At 31.5% G+C, this 16,801-nt stretch overlaps 1 protein-coding gene across 4 annotated transcripts in view; it reads left to right on the top strand.

Annotated features, from left to right (window-relative positions):
• The window catches only part of Nup160 (nuclear pore complex protein Nup160), a 345,777-nt gene extending 333,312 nt beyond the window's left edge, over positions 1-12,465 (top strand). For 3 of the 4 annotated variants that reach the window (XM_089593858.1, XM_089593859.1, XM_089593856.1), the window contains 2 exons: positions 11,821-11,962; positions 12,120-12,465. In XM_089593858.1, coding sequence (XP_089449984.1) covers positions 11,821-11,962; positions 12,120-12,313 — 336 coding nt within the window. In that variant the 3' untranslated portion in view covers positions 12,314-12,465. Of the gene's footprint in view, positions 1-11,820; positions 12,058-12,119 lie in introns of all 4 variants that reach the window. The other variant, XM_089593857.1, reaches the window with a different exon arrangement.
• The last annotated feature ends 4,336 nt before the right edge of the window (positions 12,466-16,801 follow it).

The raw sequence follows: 16,801 nt of genomic DNA, 5'->3' as shown, positions 1-16,801 counted from the left end.
TTAACAGTCTCTAGATGAATCAAGTACAAAGTTACTATTTTGATAAGCTGATTCTGGTGCTACCAATATAGATACTCTTACATGACTAACTACCGTCCAGGAAATGCAATATGATTAGGTTTAACATCTGTCTATGAAAAAAGATTTGCTATCAGACTTATAGCATTGTATCAGACATTTACCAACATGCATTAATCATGTAAATAATTGACTGGTTTTTTAATTATTTCTTATTGTCTGGGGACCATTCTTTTGTGTATTAAACGTCACCACCAAAACTTAGTCTTTCTCATAAATGATTGCATACTATACCAAAAATTATAAATAAATTTATGAACAATTTCATTTTTTTCACTGTCTAGGATACGTCATTTTTGAAGAGTATATTCATGAATTTTACTAAAATAAATTTTTAGATGTAATTAATATCGCTTATACTTTACACACATGTATGAACAAACTATCGTGATACTTTATACATTTTTTCTTGTTTTAAACACTAAATGATAATATTAAACAATCTTCTTGTACATGATCATATTTCATTTATATTAACTTAACTTCGAAACTGAGACAATGTTATTTAAAAATAAAATGGTTTAACAATTAATGAGATTTAAAATTGTACATTTATGTTGATATTTTAAAACTTACTTTATAAATGTTGACAATTCCTTTACAGAGGAGTAAGATGGCAAATCAATTATTTAATTAAACAAATTAAACTACTTTCAGGGAATGCATTTATTCAATTGACAAAGTATATTATTTAAAAATTACTTTTCTAATTTTGGGTGAGTTCGAATGTCTTTGTATAGCATCTTTTCTTATAAATCTTCTTCCGTATTCTTGACAAATATTTTTGTTTATTATTTTTTAATGCGTTAAGTAGCGCCTTCTAAGTGATAAATTCTTTTGTAACTATTGTCGCAGGTGTCACATTAACGTACTTTTCTGAAGTTGTACTCGTTTAAGTGTTTCGTAAAATTTTTTTTGTGTTTAATTACTTCTGCAGAATAGCGACATATATAACTTTCTTTTTCATACATTTTCGTATGTCCAATTACTAAAGAGTAATCTTTAAATCTTAAAATGCAATTATTACATTTGAAATACTAATTCCTGAAAATAAAGTAGTTTAAAACATTTTAAAGCTATAAGATACTTTATATTAGATATTTTTATGTCAATAATACTTTTGAATCCATAATATAAAGATATGAAGACGACGTTAAAATTGATTACAAACATTGTTTAGTTTCAAAAATTTCTTACCAAACAACATTTTTTATTTCTCATCCATCTTCAGAATCATTTAAAATGTAAATGTTTTAGATTTGTGCATCAGGATGAAACTACATACAATTGGCCATAAGAAGATATAGTCTTTTAAAATATAATCCTACAGAATTAAAGCTTTAGCCCTGTGATTAGTTTTTGTCATACAATGAGCCAAAATCAATGAAAATTGATTCCTATGCAAAATGAACGGTAAAAAAGAATGATCCTTGGTATTTAAAGTGATTCTAGGTATAAATACTATTTGTCCTTTATTTTCACCTGTAAAAATTTTAAAACCTTCCGTGAAAATTTGTTTAAATGCATTTCTTATATCGGTACCTTGGATATTTTCCGATATAAGAAACCACGCAAAAAATTTTCTTAATTTTAAAGGTAACATGATTTTAAAGGCTTCATAAAAAATTTGGAAAATTTGAAGGTTATGTTCAATTAATCTCATGTTGATTGCTGTATCTTAATAGTTATTATACAGAATTTATTTAAAATTTCGCAAATCTTCGAATGATGAACTGTGTATCGTACGTTTGATCACAAGTTTCATTTAATTTTGCCGTGCGTTGGTATTTCAGCTGAAATGTATTATAAAGCGTTACTATAATGTTAGCATGTGGCTAACTTCTTTTTTAAAATTCCATTGCATAAATAAATGCAGTGGTGTTACCAAAATTTTCTTTTTTATGTGTTAAAAATTAAATGCAAATATTTCAAATATTCGATGCATCGTTATAAATTTGATTTAACAATCCTTGGTAACACTCCATTCGTTATTGCTTTTGATTATTTCTTGAAAAAATAATTGTGATTATTTGCTATTTTAATATATGTGTGTAAAAAAATAATTCAGTTAATGTTCCCACGAATAATAAAGAACTAAAATTGTTATTATTTATTCCGTAAGATAATTTTTACAAATAATACTGTAGAATTATTAATTTTTCACCATTGATATAATTAAGTTTTTAGTTTATACCAATGCTTAAGCCTCAATCTCCTAATGGAAATAATATTAAAAATACCAGGAAATCAACGCGTTGCGATAATTTGTTCGGATATGTGAGAGTTGGGACGTCATTAGATGAATTATTCAAATAAACATACAAGTCCAATGATTCTATAATACCTAATTTTAATAAGATAATTATTTTACATACAAGAGTGACTGGCTTATTGTAACGGAACTGTAATTTATTGATCTTCCTTATTTAATCTTATCTTACTAATATATAAAGCAAAGTCGCTAAAACCGTTGTAATCACTAACCGCGAAAACAACTGGACCGATTTTGCTGAAATTTTGCATACTGATTCTTGATAATTTCGAGATAGTTTTTGCATAGTTTAGTTCAGTAGGATCTACTAGGTGGCTTCGAGGTAAAATTAGAGCCACCTGCGATCAAAGATGGTAAAAAGTGGTTATAAGATTCCCCATTGAATTGTCGATTATGGCAGTCGTTCATCGGCAGTACACCAAAAACAGAGTTGATAGTCGTGCAGCTGGGCATTTTAGCTACCAATGACACTTTTTCTTCATGGGCAAGCGAAATAAATCGGTTTTTAGATAACTGAGATAACTAAATAATCAAGATAGTTGAGTGCCACGGTAAAATAGGCTTTTGGAACGTCAACGTCTCCGGCGGAATACCAGAAGACAAATCTAGCCAGAGCACAAACTGCTCCAATGCTTAAGAGTATTGTGGTTGTTCAACCATTTGGCCTGGTGCCGTCAGAAGATTTTTTACTTCAAATGCAAGCCAGGGAAAACAGCCCTGAAGAGTACGGGCAGCCACAATGGCCTCCTTCTTAGTGGTCGTCTCAACGGCACACCCACAGAGAAGGCATTCTCCAGGCCCACTTTTCCGACTAACAATGAGCGGGTGGTTATCTGGAGGAACGACCTGAAGATGAGATATTCTTTAGTCAGTGGCGTGCCTCCCTCCAGTACGGTCTACGTACAGAGACTCCAAGGATAAAAGTCAAGCAACCCGCAGCTGGCTCTCTGTCATCAAGACTAATAATAAGGAATAATTGGAAGTATCACCACTAGCCCTTGTCAGGGCTATTATAAGTATTTACGTTCCCTACTAGACCATCAATCTCATCGGTTCTTTTAAGGGTCACCTAAGTTTAAACTACTTTGCCAACAAATACATTTTTACTACCATTTCCGGAAACAATGCGTCAACTAAAAGACTATGTAAAGCCGGCCACTATTAAACCAAGTGAGCCATTCTCTGGCAGACGTCACGAGCGGAGTTGTTTGTCGCAAGGCTAGGAAACTCGATGACTGACAATCCTATATTACCCTCTTGACTCTAAGTATTCAACCAGGAATCACCTATTCTCTCCAAATTCTGTGCTGGAAGAACCTAACAGCTATAAAGGAAAAATAAATTTGAGCAAACGGGACAGTATCCAACGGCAAGCATCACGAACCAATCTCTCCACCTTAGATCACCAAAACAACTGAGTCTGTAAAATAAGAAGGTACTTTAGACACCAATGTCTTTGACATTATACCAGCAGACGTTGGAAAAAAGTTCTACAACAAGCTTCAAAGCTTCAATCGTTGTAGTTTTTCTCCCGATGAGTGTGGTGCTACGATGAAAGTCCGGAGAAGATCACCCTGAGGTATAAAGGCCATTATGTTTGCTGGAAACTTTAGTCAAGAAAGAGTTTACTTAAGAAGCTCACTGGTCCTTTTCAGGGTCATCGGACGTTAAACTACCTTGTTGAAAAATATATCACAACCTAATAAAATTGAAAAAAATAGACTTTAGGGAAGGAATTGGAAGAAAAACTTTAAATGCAGCTAATAAATACAAATTTAGGCATCAAGAAAATGACACTGAATATTTATTGAGATTGGAGCAGTATCAAAATCAATAAATAAAGAATTTATTAAGCGAGAAATTAGCTTTTCACTACAACCCTGATAGTTATCTCTTGAATTTTTCAGATTTTTGAATAGGTAAAATATGTATTTGTATTTTTGTGGCGATAAAAAATATACAGATTAAGCTCCAGAACTTTGTTGCTGTGGTAATAAAGTGGTGTGATAAGAGAAAAAAAAATTTTTTTTAATTACAAATTTTATGTGAGTTTTAAATCTTTACAGTCTTAAAAATTAGCCCTATTTATAAATTCTACGGGAGGAATTGCAAATCAACGGCCTTTTAGGGCCAACGATTTTTTTATAACATAAGGAATACACGGTAATTTTCAGCATAATTATATTTAATTCTCACTTTTAACAGCTTTTTACTTGATCAAATAAACTGTATGGACTCTGAACAAATACGTTTTTATTAAGACGATTTTTGATCTGAGGAGTGTCAGAAATAGATAAAAAAATTTTAACTGAAAACGTTTCACATTACATGTCAACACACTACGGTGTTCTGTTTAGTGAGTCTCAGGCAAAGCCAAGACGGGGGGTTGCTAGTAGAGTATAATTAATAATTCGGAAGTTTGTTAATGTTGAAAAGTTGATATTAATGTCTGTAATTTTTGGAATAATGATTGTCACTGAAAATTTCAGAAGAAGTTTTCAGATGTTTTTCAAATAAATTTGAATTTTTGTCGAAATTCTTTTTATAACAGTATCCTTACTAATAATGTAAATTTTTCTACACGTCCCTTCTCTGTTATTGAATTTCAGCGTATTTGATGTTATGTGAAAAATTTTTACTTGTATTTTTAAATTACATACATCCTCTTTTCCATTAATCCGTTTGCATTTAAGATAGCGAAAGAAAAGATGTAGTTATATCGTATCAAATGCCTGAAGGAAAAGCCGTGTAGTAACAACTGCTTTTGTTTTTCATTACATTTATTTAATTATGGTAAAATTATTTTTCCATTTTGACAACAACTTAATTTTCAATAATCAAAACAATTATGAAGCCATGTGTGGAGTAAATGTATTTATTCCCATAAAAAATTGTTGACGTTTCGCTCCTCAAAAAGGCCTCTTTAAGGTATTTCAACAGCCCCGCCAAATAGGTCTGAAAGAAGGATACAGAGGTTCTCAATTTTCTGTCGCAAGGTTTCTCAAAGTTTTTAACGTAAACAACATTTTCATGTAGTTTAGAATACCAAACATATTGTACCTACTAAAACTGGGATTCTGTTAAAGTTATGGGACCGAAGTCTTATAAATTTAATATTTTAACGGAAAATAAATTGGGGTACTACTATTTATGCGTTTTGTATTCTATATTGATTAATAATGTTTAAGAAATTTTATTCCAATTTTTCCATAACAATAAGCAAGTGCTGCAAGCTTAAAAATCTCTACATTTAATGTCCCTAAAATTAAAACTAAGAGTCTGTAACGCTAAGGGATGTTATGTATCCCTTGGGAACGATCGGTTATCGACTTTTAATCCAAGATTAATAGTTGCATTTGTGCTAACGCTAAAAATAAGATACTTGTTGAGACACTTTTAAGAATAGAGGCATGCAGGAGGGCATGTTACTAGTGGAGCTTCACCCCCCTGAGCACTGCGCGTACCAACCCCCTAATTTTTTAATATCAGTTGAATACTTCATTTTTTCAGTTTGCCTTTTAAAGTTGAAAAAAAAAATCATGAAGTAGTTTAAGAGTCAATGCCGAAGTAGTACAAATTCAATAAATACTTCTTTATAAATTCATAAGACAATTTTTTGCCTGGTTACTAATGTCAGAAAATATTTAAGGATTAATGAAATGTTGTTTGATGGCATTATTAGATTAATTTTTTAGAATTCTTTTATGGTATTTACTTTTATTGAATATAAAATTATGCTGTATTATTATACATGAGTGTTTTTTTTACGTATACTTTTCAGTTTTATTAAATATCTTGAAAGAAAAAGAATTTTTTTTAAATGACTAATTTATTTTGAAGAATCATATTTGTTATATTAACAAATATGATTAAAACAATAACTTAAAACATGAAAAAATATGCGTTGAAATAATATGTACGTTAAGTTTTTAAATAATCTAATGTTTTTTATTGCAAATAACTTTTTTTAAGGTAGAAAAAAAAGGGTAAATTTTATAGAAATATTTGACGTACTTTAATAAAAACGAACTTCGATGATGATTTCTATCTTTTCGTGGTAAATAAGGCTACGAGCAAGATCCGCGGTGTAAATATTCTATAAGATGATTCGTTATTTTTTGATTAAGCATAAGCATATCATGTCATGTTTTTATACATATTCATTAATGCAATAAATGTACTTAATCAGAATTTTAAAAATATTATCGTACCATAGCACTACCTTAAGGGTAGTGTGGAAATGTGCAAACAAATTATACAGCTGTTTGTTTACTACGCTCCAGCATTATTTATTTCGTTATGACGACCTTAAAAGTCTTATAAAACAAGGAATAAAAGATGCAGTTTTGGAAGTTTTCAAGAAATCCGTAAAGTAGATTGGAAACTGCAACGGTCGCTGTACATCGAAAAGTATTCAATACGTCCATTTTTATGATTTGTATAGTAACTTAAAATTATTTATTTGTAGAAAGCTTTCAACACAATGAACAATACAAATTGTTGCTTACACAGAAGCTCTTGTGAAACCTTATGTACTGACGCATAATTTGTGATCTGAATCGTAATTGCAATAAGTGATGTGATGACTTCGTTATTGTTGCAAAATGAATCGAATGACGTACTTGTCAATGTGCAAGAAGTCTTAGTCATAAAGTTTAAAAGAAATTTTTGAGGAAATGTATGTTTGAAGTTACATTGCAATTATTAACGTTTAACATGTATACATTAGATTAAACTATTTAGTACACCGTACGAATAGTAATGAATAGTACTAATGACATGAGGCCTACAATTCCGACCTTCAATCTAATAGTATTCGCTGTGAAAATGTAGTAGGAACTTTACATTGTGCTTAAAAAGGTGTAATAAATATATAACGTAGATTTGTTTTTTGATGCCACGTAGTAGTGCATAGATTGCATAAAAGAAATAGAAAAAAATAAATAAAATGGTGGCACGCTGGCAATAAAAATAGTTTAATGACATGCACATTACAAGATATCGAAGATATTAAAAGTAAACGTAAATAGCAATACTGTATTTCATATTAAAAGAGGAAAAGTACTACAAGCTTGCTGTAACAGAATTTTTACTTATAATTAGTAAATATTTATTCTCCTGAATACAAGAAAAAATTCACTAGTGTTTAAGAGATATTTTTCTTAATCAAAAGACTATATATTCACTGCAATAAGAAACAATTCATTCCAAAAAATTTACTCAAAAAAGTTTCGGGTAAATACATAATTTTTGCAGACATAAAAAATTGTATATAAATATACAACATTTTGTACGTACAAAATTTGTGGGTGAGAGATTAAAAAAAAAAAAAAAAAACTTCTGAATCCTGTACTCGGAGTGCAGCGCAGAGAAAGATAAGTAGCATAAACTTAAATGATATTCCACATTATCGTTAGATTCGGAAAAAATATCGACGTCATGATGCTCCAATTGGGGTTCCTAACGGATTTTGAAAGCTTCTGCACACTTTTGTTATATTACAACCGAAACCGCTTTAACAGCATCATCTTCTTGGCATTCGAAATATTTTATAGCACTATAACATTCCCTGTATGACAGGCGAAGAAAATTTTCCTTTTTCAAGTAGTAATAATTACAGACAATAACGAATCGTTCCATAAAGTAAATACTTTGATGATGCTATAATATTAACACAAAAAAATAATTTTAGACAGAAGTCTGTTATACAAAAATGTCAAAAATTAAAAAAGAAATTATTTATTCATTTAACAACAATTGTACCAGCACTTAATGTCTGGTAAGGCATTCTGAGCATAGCAATATTTTAAAGCTTGTATAGCAACTTGTATTAAGAGGAAACACCTTTCCCAGGTGGTAGTAAATTCTTGGTACCAACCGATTTTTGCAAACATGTTGCTTGTCGATTTCAAGGACTCCTTCAGCCACTACACATCTAAGGTAAAGTTTACAATAGATTTTTTTCGTTCAAAATTGACTATTACGTCCATCCCGGATGCGAAAAATTGGTACATGTTGGCCTTTGTTAAAAATAACCTAGTTATGTGTTATAGGCGTAAAAGTGATGATTTTCATTAACCTCAGACGGGTCGTAATTATTTTCAAAAATCTGGCCTGTACTCTCGATCTAATAAGTAGAAGTTATACTACAAAAGATTAAGTCGTTTGTACCGGCAATGTTAACGTACTTTTCACACGCTATGCAATTTGCCCTTTACTTATCATTTATGTATTTAGAGAGACAATCTTCAAATTCTGGATCGCGTGACCAGTTATTTTAGATTAAAATGGCCGACAGTTTTTTTTTCTTCCATTAATGCTATCCTTCGGTCGTTCCTTTTTATTAGGGATGTCATCAAGGTGAGAAACAAAAGTACTTGAAAATACTGTGACAAATAGGAGTATGGTAAAATGAAAAGCAGAAACATCAGAAGATTCACAGTGATAGACTTCCTGCTAACAGTAGTTAACCTACATATTGAATGCAGAGGCCGTCACAACGTTATAGATAAACGAGTACCATAAATTAACGTAAAATTACCTTTTAGTAACATAAATAACTTAAAGTACCTTTTAATAATAAATAACGTCAAATATCTTTTAACGTTAACACAACAGCTTACACGATACAGTAGAACTTCTCACAGAAAATAATTTTGAACACTGAAAGCTCGTAAACTGTGGCTGTAAGAGTTCAAAGTATGTTGAACTGTGATAGTACGTCAGTATGCGCTGCTATAGTTCAATGCATTGTGTATGTACAGTGCAACGTATTATTGAGCTGCATGAGCCCGAAAATTGTGCTCTCACAGCACAATCTCTAGGCTTGAGAAAACACAACTCCGGGCTCGTACAGCTCAATACTACGTTGAACTGTACATACACAACGCATTGGACTATAGCAGCACGCACTGGTATGCTGTCACATTTGAACTTACTTTGAACTCTCTTAAAGCCATGGTGTACGAGCTCTCAGTGTTCAAAATTATATATATATATATATAAATATACGCTGCATGTACGGGTACATCGACACATATGCATGACACATTTTTATGCAAAAATCAATAATTTTCCTTATAAATATGAAAAAGCAGTGTTATCACAGTCGTAAGCATGATTAGTATTATGGAGCGGTCTTAGCGGTCTGGAGCGGACTCCGAAAAAATTAGGCTTCTCTGGTTATGCTTATTAGCCTGGATTCGATGCTTCTACAGAGAGAGCTGGCGTAATCGGCAAGGAATGGACATTTACGGTATGAAATCTTCTACGGGGAAAAGCTACACACTGACGAGTGAATCTGCACCATTGGTGCAGAGATTGCCAATGTAGACGTCAAAGTCTGACTGTAGAGTAACGAGTCTCACCTAAGAAACTCTTATTATAACTATGATGTAATAAGTGTAGTATCAATTAAGGCCTTTGGTAATGGTTGCGATAATAAACCCTTACACAGAATTAGTGACTGGCCCTGACTAGTAGACTAGTAAGCTGCCGTGGTAACCTGGAGAAAAAAAATCATAAATACGCAGAAAGCAATAGCTTTATGAAGGAGTCTTGAACAGATATATGTATATACGTAGTTTTCTACTATGCCTTTACGTGTATCTATAGCTAGCTCGAGAATGGTTATGTAAATGTAACTTTTAGACTATTTTAACAAAAACAACAATCTCCAAGCTTCTGAAATGAATACCTGTGTCATAAACGTAATTAGAAGTCTGCAAATTATAAATATGATGATAATAACTGCAAGCTAGCAGTGCCTTGCACCGATTAGTGTCGAACCTAACATTGTCAGACCCCAAAACAATCTTACAGCTAACTTAGCCAATTTTCGACGTTTGGATATTTTCTTCAATTTGATATTGATTGTGTTTATGTATTAGATACACATTTTATTTCAGTTGAAGAGAATGGTTTTGAAGTGGGCGGCATTGTTATGATTTAAAGATTCGTCTTACCCCACAGTATAGTCAGATAATTTTTTTTTTCCATATATTTTCATATTGACTTCGTATTGCGTTTTTCTTAGTAAATAGATAAAGTATTTGCTATGCTGTGAATTTTTACGGTCCCTGTGAAAGTTACTTCTGGAATAGGTATTAGCGAATTTAATATTTAAGTTAATAAATAATTTTAAAAAATAATTGAGTGCTAAAACTATATTAAAATAACGTTTGCAAATTGAACATTAAAAAGAACTTTATAAAATCGCTATATAAATAACATTTTATAATACAGTATCTATCATCCAGAGCATATGGCAAGCTTTCTTGACCACTATAGCCTTAGTAGAATATCAAAATTTTTTAACAATAAATTATACACACAGGAATTTTTTTATACTATGTTACCATGACCCTTTACTTCTGGAAAAAATACGACCTCTTGTAGAAGGCACTAACTTTAATCAGCCACAAAGTAAAGGAATTATAAAGTACAAAATTTTACCGATTTTGCCATTCAAGTACAGATAGATAAAGTGAGTAACATGAAAGGAATTTGAATGTCTTAGAATCGGTATGAAATAGAAAAATTTTCTTTTATTTCCTATTTTACGAGAAATTAAGGTAGCTCCTCACTAAATCAAAACACTGGAGTATTAAATGATATTTTAAAGGATGATTCTTGAAGGTGCAAGGAGTCTTTTCCCAAAATTTTAGACCTCGTCACCACCAAAATTGTTGAAAAAAACTAACTGGAAAATAGACTCTGTAACATGGCCTCTTATGGAGGGTCGTCAAATTGGTGGCGCAGGTTGTATGATATCTCAGCAAAGATACTGTAGTTCTTAATAGAAAACTATGTAGCAGATAGAAGAAATAAGAATCTTTCCAACGACATTCAGGTACTTGGACATTACCATGGGTTTTATAGGATATTTTGTGAAAATAGTCGATAACTGTGCAAGTCACGGAACAGATGAAAAGTGTGGGGCGTCTGCTACACCGAAGAGCGGTAGCCCGCGTAGTTTGAATTGGTCAGAAAGTTGTACGTAAAATGAATAGGAGTTGTGCGGAATCGTAATTATAATGAAAATAAATGAGACGCTGAACTAAGAAAATAATTTAATGCGGAGCTGACTTATGTACTTTTTGTATACACACGTCTGCTCGGGTCACTGTATTGTACGATATAGGTCAACGGTGTAGATGTGACTAAACTTTTTTTGAAGGGACTATAGGTACCTATCCATTTTTAGTCAAGAACCTCCACTGCCTCCACAGCCAATGAAAAGCTGTGTTGCAGTATGCTTACTCTTCTTGTGAGATTTATAGTGAGGAGCCACCTTAAGAGGTGTCTTTCAATAATCAGTCTTTTGGTATCATCATTTTATACTTAAACTGTAGAATAAATAACTCACACTCTAATAAAATAACTGCGTATGTTACATAAGTATGGATCCACCCTAAAAATTATATGACTTTACACATTTTCACTTTCATTTATTTTAATATTTATTCTAGAAAAGGAATGTAACTGAGTTACTACGTTTAAAGTTACAAATGGGAAGATTGGAAGAAGCCACCGACCTGTCCTTAGACTACATTCAAACACTTTTGTCTGGCAAAGGTCATGAATGCTTCGGATTGTCTTCAACACTACTCAGTAAGTCTTCATCAGTATGTTTTCCCTATAGTATTATAGAAGTCTTGTTATCTCAGCTTCAACAAGCAAGTAAAAAGGAGGAATCATATTGTCAGGTATGGAATAAGTATATTATCTTAACTGTACAGTAAAAATAACTATTAACAACTTATTTCAGATGTACCATTCTCTACAAAATGCTTTAAAAAATTACTTGAGGACTGTGAAACAAGTATCGGAGAACGTAGTTGCCATAAAAAATGGAAGATCATAATTAGTTACTGCTTGATATTTTTAAGATTTGACAAAGAATTGCACGTTAATCTATGTCACATTACAATAGTAAACAATATAAGACATAATCACACATAATAGTAAATAAAATTTTATTATCTAATCCTTGTATAAAGGGCCTGAGACAACTCAGTATTTTGTATGATTTAGATAAAAAAGTGTGTAAGCACGTCGACATTTGTATCAAAAATTTTGCATCCTACTTTTGTAAGTAAGGGTAAACAATTATACAAACAACAGTTTTAATATATGATACTTGTCTATATAATCATAATTTATGCCACATTACTTGTCCATTTTTTGTTTTATTTTTATTGATAATGTAATACCTCGATTATAAAAGGTAAGTGTTACACTGTTTTTTAAGCAATAAATACCATTATGGAAAGTTTTTAAATATGTATTGCTTGTAGTAATTTTTTGGAAATAAATTTTTTTACTGTCCTTCAAAATTTTTTACTATAAATTTTAATAATTCCTGGTAGTTAAATAAATATAAATAAGTAACAGCAAAATTTTTAAAACTAGCTGAATTAATAATAATGTCACTGTTTTTGCTATTATCATGCTTCTATTGCTACATTTTAAAACCAAACTAAAATTTGACAAACCTATTCCTGTGAAACTATATATTTGTCTTAAAACAAACTTTTTTATTGCATAAATCATTTTAAGTTCTGTTAACTACGTTTAAAGTTTTTGGAATCATGAAAAACTTATTCCAAGATTTTAAGTCAACGTCTAACAATTGATTTTTTGATTTATTTTATAAAAATACGCTTTTAACATTACTTGTGTCCAAAAAATAAACTTAATTGATGTAAGTAATTTTCTTAGAAAACACTATAAAACAAAATTATATGACTTTATGAACAGTATGCAATTTCTAAGTACTTTAATACTTTCATGTTTTACGCGAATATTATCGACTTGAGTATCTGTTGAAAATCAAAGTCTAAAAAAAAATTTTGTAATTCAGATTTCTACATTCTGTTAAGTTTCACCCATAACAGTAGTATTTTCTGTTCAAGAAGTTTTGTAGTCTTGGTTTTTCAAGAATAAAATTTTCAAAATTGTACTGCATTCACAGTAAAAATATAATACTACAGCTTAATCTTTGGAAGATTTAAAAACACCATTTGGAACATTTATTGTCCTAATAAAACAATATTTCAATTTAAAGGCTTATGGAGAAGTCACCTATACTTAAAATTTTAATAAAACTAATAGATAAATTTACTTTTTTTTGTATGAAAGCATATTAATAAAAAAATATTCTGTCAAAGTTTGTGCGGGTCCCACTACAAATTTCAATTAAAAATTGCTAAGAATGTGGTTACAGCAGACGATTTGACAACGCTGTTTTTCGCACACTTTTGAAAATTTGATGAATGATAAAAAAAACTCTTTTAGTAGTTTGAAATATTTTATAAGAAACATTAGTTTTAATAAAACATTATAACATTTAAATATAAAAATTTCATACTTCTATAATAATTATCATTTCAGAGAATTATATATTTCCTGTGTAAGTTGAAAGTATATTGCACTATAACTTAATATTGTATAACTTCTAATTTAGTACATACTGCACTAGTATTTTATTTTAAATGATATTTTATAAAGTAATTGAAATTCCAAAGTTTTATCCATAATACTGATTTTTATTTATTTTTTTATTTTAAAAGATTACTTCAACCCTTCAAGTAGTTTAAAAGTCTGCATTTTAATTTTTAATTTATTAGATAAATTAAAATGTGAAACACAGATTTTCGCACTGCTTAGAATGTAATATTGATGTTTTATTGTTAAGGCAGTTTTCTGGCATACAATTGTAAAAATAGAAACAACAAAATGTTGCTGATTTTATTACTAAACTTTATGAAAATCACAAACACTATAAAATGCTCTTCATACTTAAACAACCGAAATAGTGAGATGTCCTAATAAAAACTGTGATGAGCGAACGTAAGAAGATATCTCTAGTTGCATATTGCGTCTGATAATACCAGAATATTTAAGATCATGTTCCTTGAAAGAAATAATTGATTGCAATATTTAAAATTAGTTCGAAATAGATAACTACTGTACAACTGGCTGTAATATGAAAAAAAAATGAGAAAATTAGATGTTACTTTTTGCAACACAGTGATATTAGCTTAATTCTTATTAGTTAATAACTCCCGAAAAGGTGTTATAAAATGAACTAAACTTAAGGTAAAGGCTGCCCTTCTTTAAAAGTAACAATTAACAATAGAAAATATAAGTTTGTCTGAAGGTAATTACAGTTATATGTTGAGACAAAATAAACAACGGTTTTATGTCAACGACTTAATGGTACCAAAAAAATCATGACCGTAAGAGGCAGAAGTTTTGTACATTTTATTTTTAGAACAAACATAATATGTCTCATAGCAAAAATATTGACTATAACTTCTACATATGAAAACGTGTATAGCATAAGTTTACAAAAAAATTATCAAATAGAGCCTGGCAAGTTATGTAATCAGTATGTATAATAAAGCTATCATATCTTTTGATTCACCATACGTTATTTTTGATGTGAAACATCTTATGGCGGGCAGTGAACAGCCGCGTAAGGAAGAATATGTACTTAAAAGTCTAGTCCGCTCATCAGTTTCTATTCATCCTACCACTGGGCACTCCTCTCACTCTCTCTTAATACACACATGTGGTAGAACTTTTATATCTATACTAGCAGCCCCCCGTCTCGGCTTCGCCCGAGACTTACTAAATAGAACACCGTAGTGTGTTGACATGTAATGTGAAACGTTTTCAGTTAGAAATTTTGCATTTATTTCTGACACTTCTCAGAACAAAAATCTTCTTATTAAAAGCATAGTTGTTCGCAATCCATACAGTTTATTTGGTCGAATAGTAAGCTGTTAAAATTAAAAAAAATATAATTATGCTGAAATGTACCGTGAGTCCCTTATGCCATCATTGGCTATAAGGAATCATTAATTTGCAGCTTCTCTCGTATAATTTATGATAAGGGCTATTTTTTGAAGCTGTTAAGATTTAAAACTCCCAAAATATATAAATTAAAAAAAAAAAATTTTTCTCTTATTTCACAACTTTATTACCAGGGCAACAAAGTCCTGGAGCTTAATCCCTACATTTTTTTACGAGAAAAATAAAAATACATTTTCTACTTATTTAAAAATATAAATTTAGATCTTTAAAAATTTAAGAGATTACTGTAAGAGTTTAATGAAAAGCTGATCTTTCACGTAATGGATTCTGTATTTGTCGATTTTGACGCTGCTGTTCTAACCTCGATAAATATTCCGCGTCAGTTTCTTGACACCTAAAATCGTATTCATTAGATACATTTGAAGTTTTCCTTCTAATGCACCCTCTTGCGGCTATTGGCATACTTACGACTTTTGTGACCCCTAAAGGCTGTTTTCTGTCAACTTTGTTAAGTTCTAATATATTTGTTGGCAAGATAGTTCAACATCCGATGGCCCTAAAAAAGACCGGTGAGCTTCTTAAGTAAACTCTTTCTTGACTGAAGTTTACAGCAATTGTGACTGCCTGGATAGCTCAGGGTGATCTTTTCACTCCGGCCTGCTGTTGAAGTCCCAGACTGATCGGGAGAAAAATTACAAAGTCCGAAGCTTTGGGGCTAGTTATAGTGCTCTTTGCTAACGTCTATTGATATAACGTCGAAGAAGTTGGTGTCTAAAGCACCTTTTTTTTAACAGACTTAGTTGTTTTGATGATCCAAGGTGGAGAGATTAGTAGAGATTGGTTCGTGATGCTTGCCCGTTGGAGGCTCCCGTTGGCTCAAATTTGTTTCCCTTCATAGCTCTTAGCTAGCTGTTAGGTTCGCCTAGTGCAGACCTTGGAGAGGATCGGTGATTCCTGGTTAAATTCTTAGAGTCGAGAGGGTAATATAGGGTCGTCGGTCACCGGGGCTCCCAGCCTTGCGACGAACAACTCTGCTCCTGACGTCTGTTAGTTAATGACTGACTTGGTTTAATAGTGGCCGGCTTTACATAGTCTTTTATAGTTGACGAATCGTCTCCAGAAATCGAAGTAAAAATGTATTTGTTGGCAAGGTAATCTCAACTTAGATGGTCCTTAAAAGGACCGATGAGATTAATGGTGAAGTAGGGAACGTAAATGCTTACATTGGCCCTGAATAGGGCCAGTGGTAAAATTTCCAGTCATGTCTTATTATTATTCTTGATGATGGAGAGACATCTGCGGGTAGCTTTACTCTTACCCTCGGAGTCTCTGATGTGGACGGAGACCGTACATGAGGGAGGTACGCCACTGATCAAAAAATATCTCGTCTTTGGGTTATTCCCCGGATCATCAACTGCTCATCGTTAGTCAGGGAAATGTGGGGATGCCATTGGGGACACAACCACTGAGAAGGAAGCCGTTATGGCTGCGCATGCCCCTTTGAGCTTATTTTTGCTATTGTTATTAAATTTTTCAAGATAAAAACCATACTAAAACCATCTAGGAAGTGTCAAGAATCGGTATGCAAAATTTCAGCAAAATCGGTTCAGTAGTTTTCGCGGTTAGCGA

This window comes from Copidosoma floridanum, unplaced genomic scaffold, assembly GCF_036245765.1.
Source record: "Copidosoma floridanum isolate Cflo_tuat_1 unplaced genomic scaffold, Cflo_Japanese_pri ptg000020l, whole genome shotgun sequence".
Taxonomy (NCBI): Eukaryota; Metazoa; Arthropoda; class Insecta; order Hymenoptera; family Encyrtidae; genus Copidosoma; species Copidosoma floridanum.
This window is presented reverse-complemented; position numbering and strand designations above follow the sequence as displayed.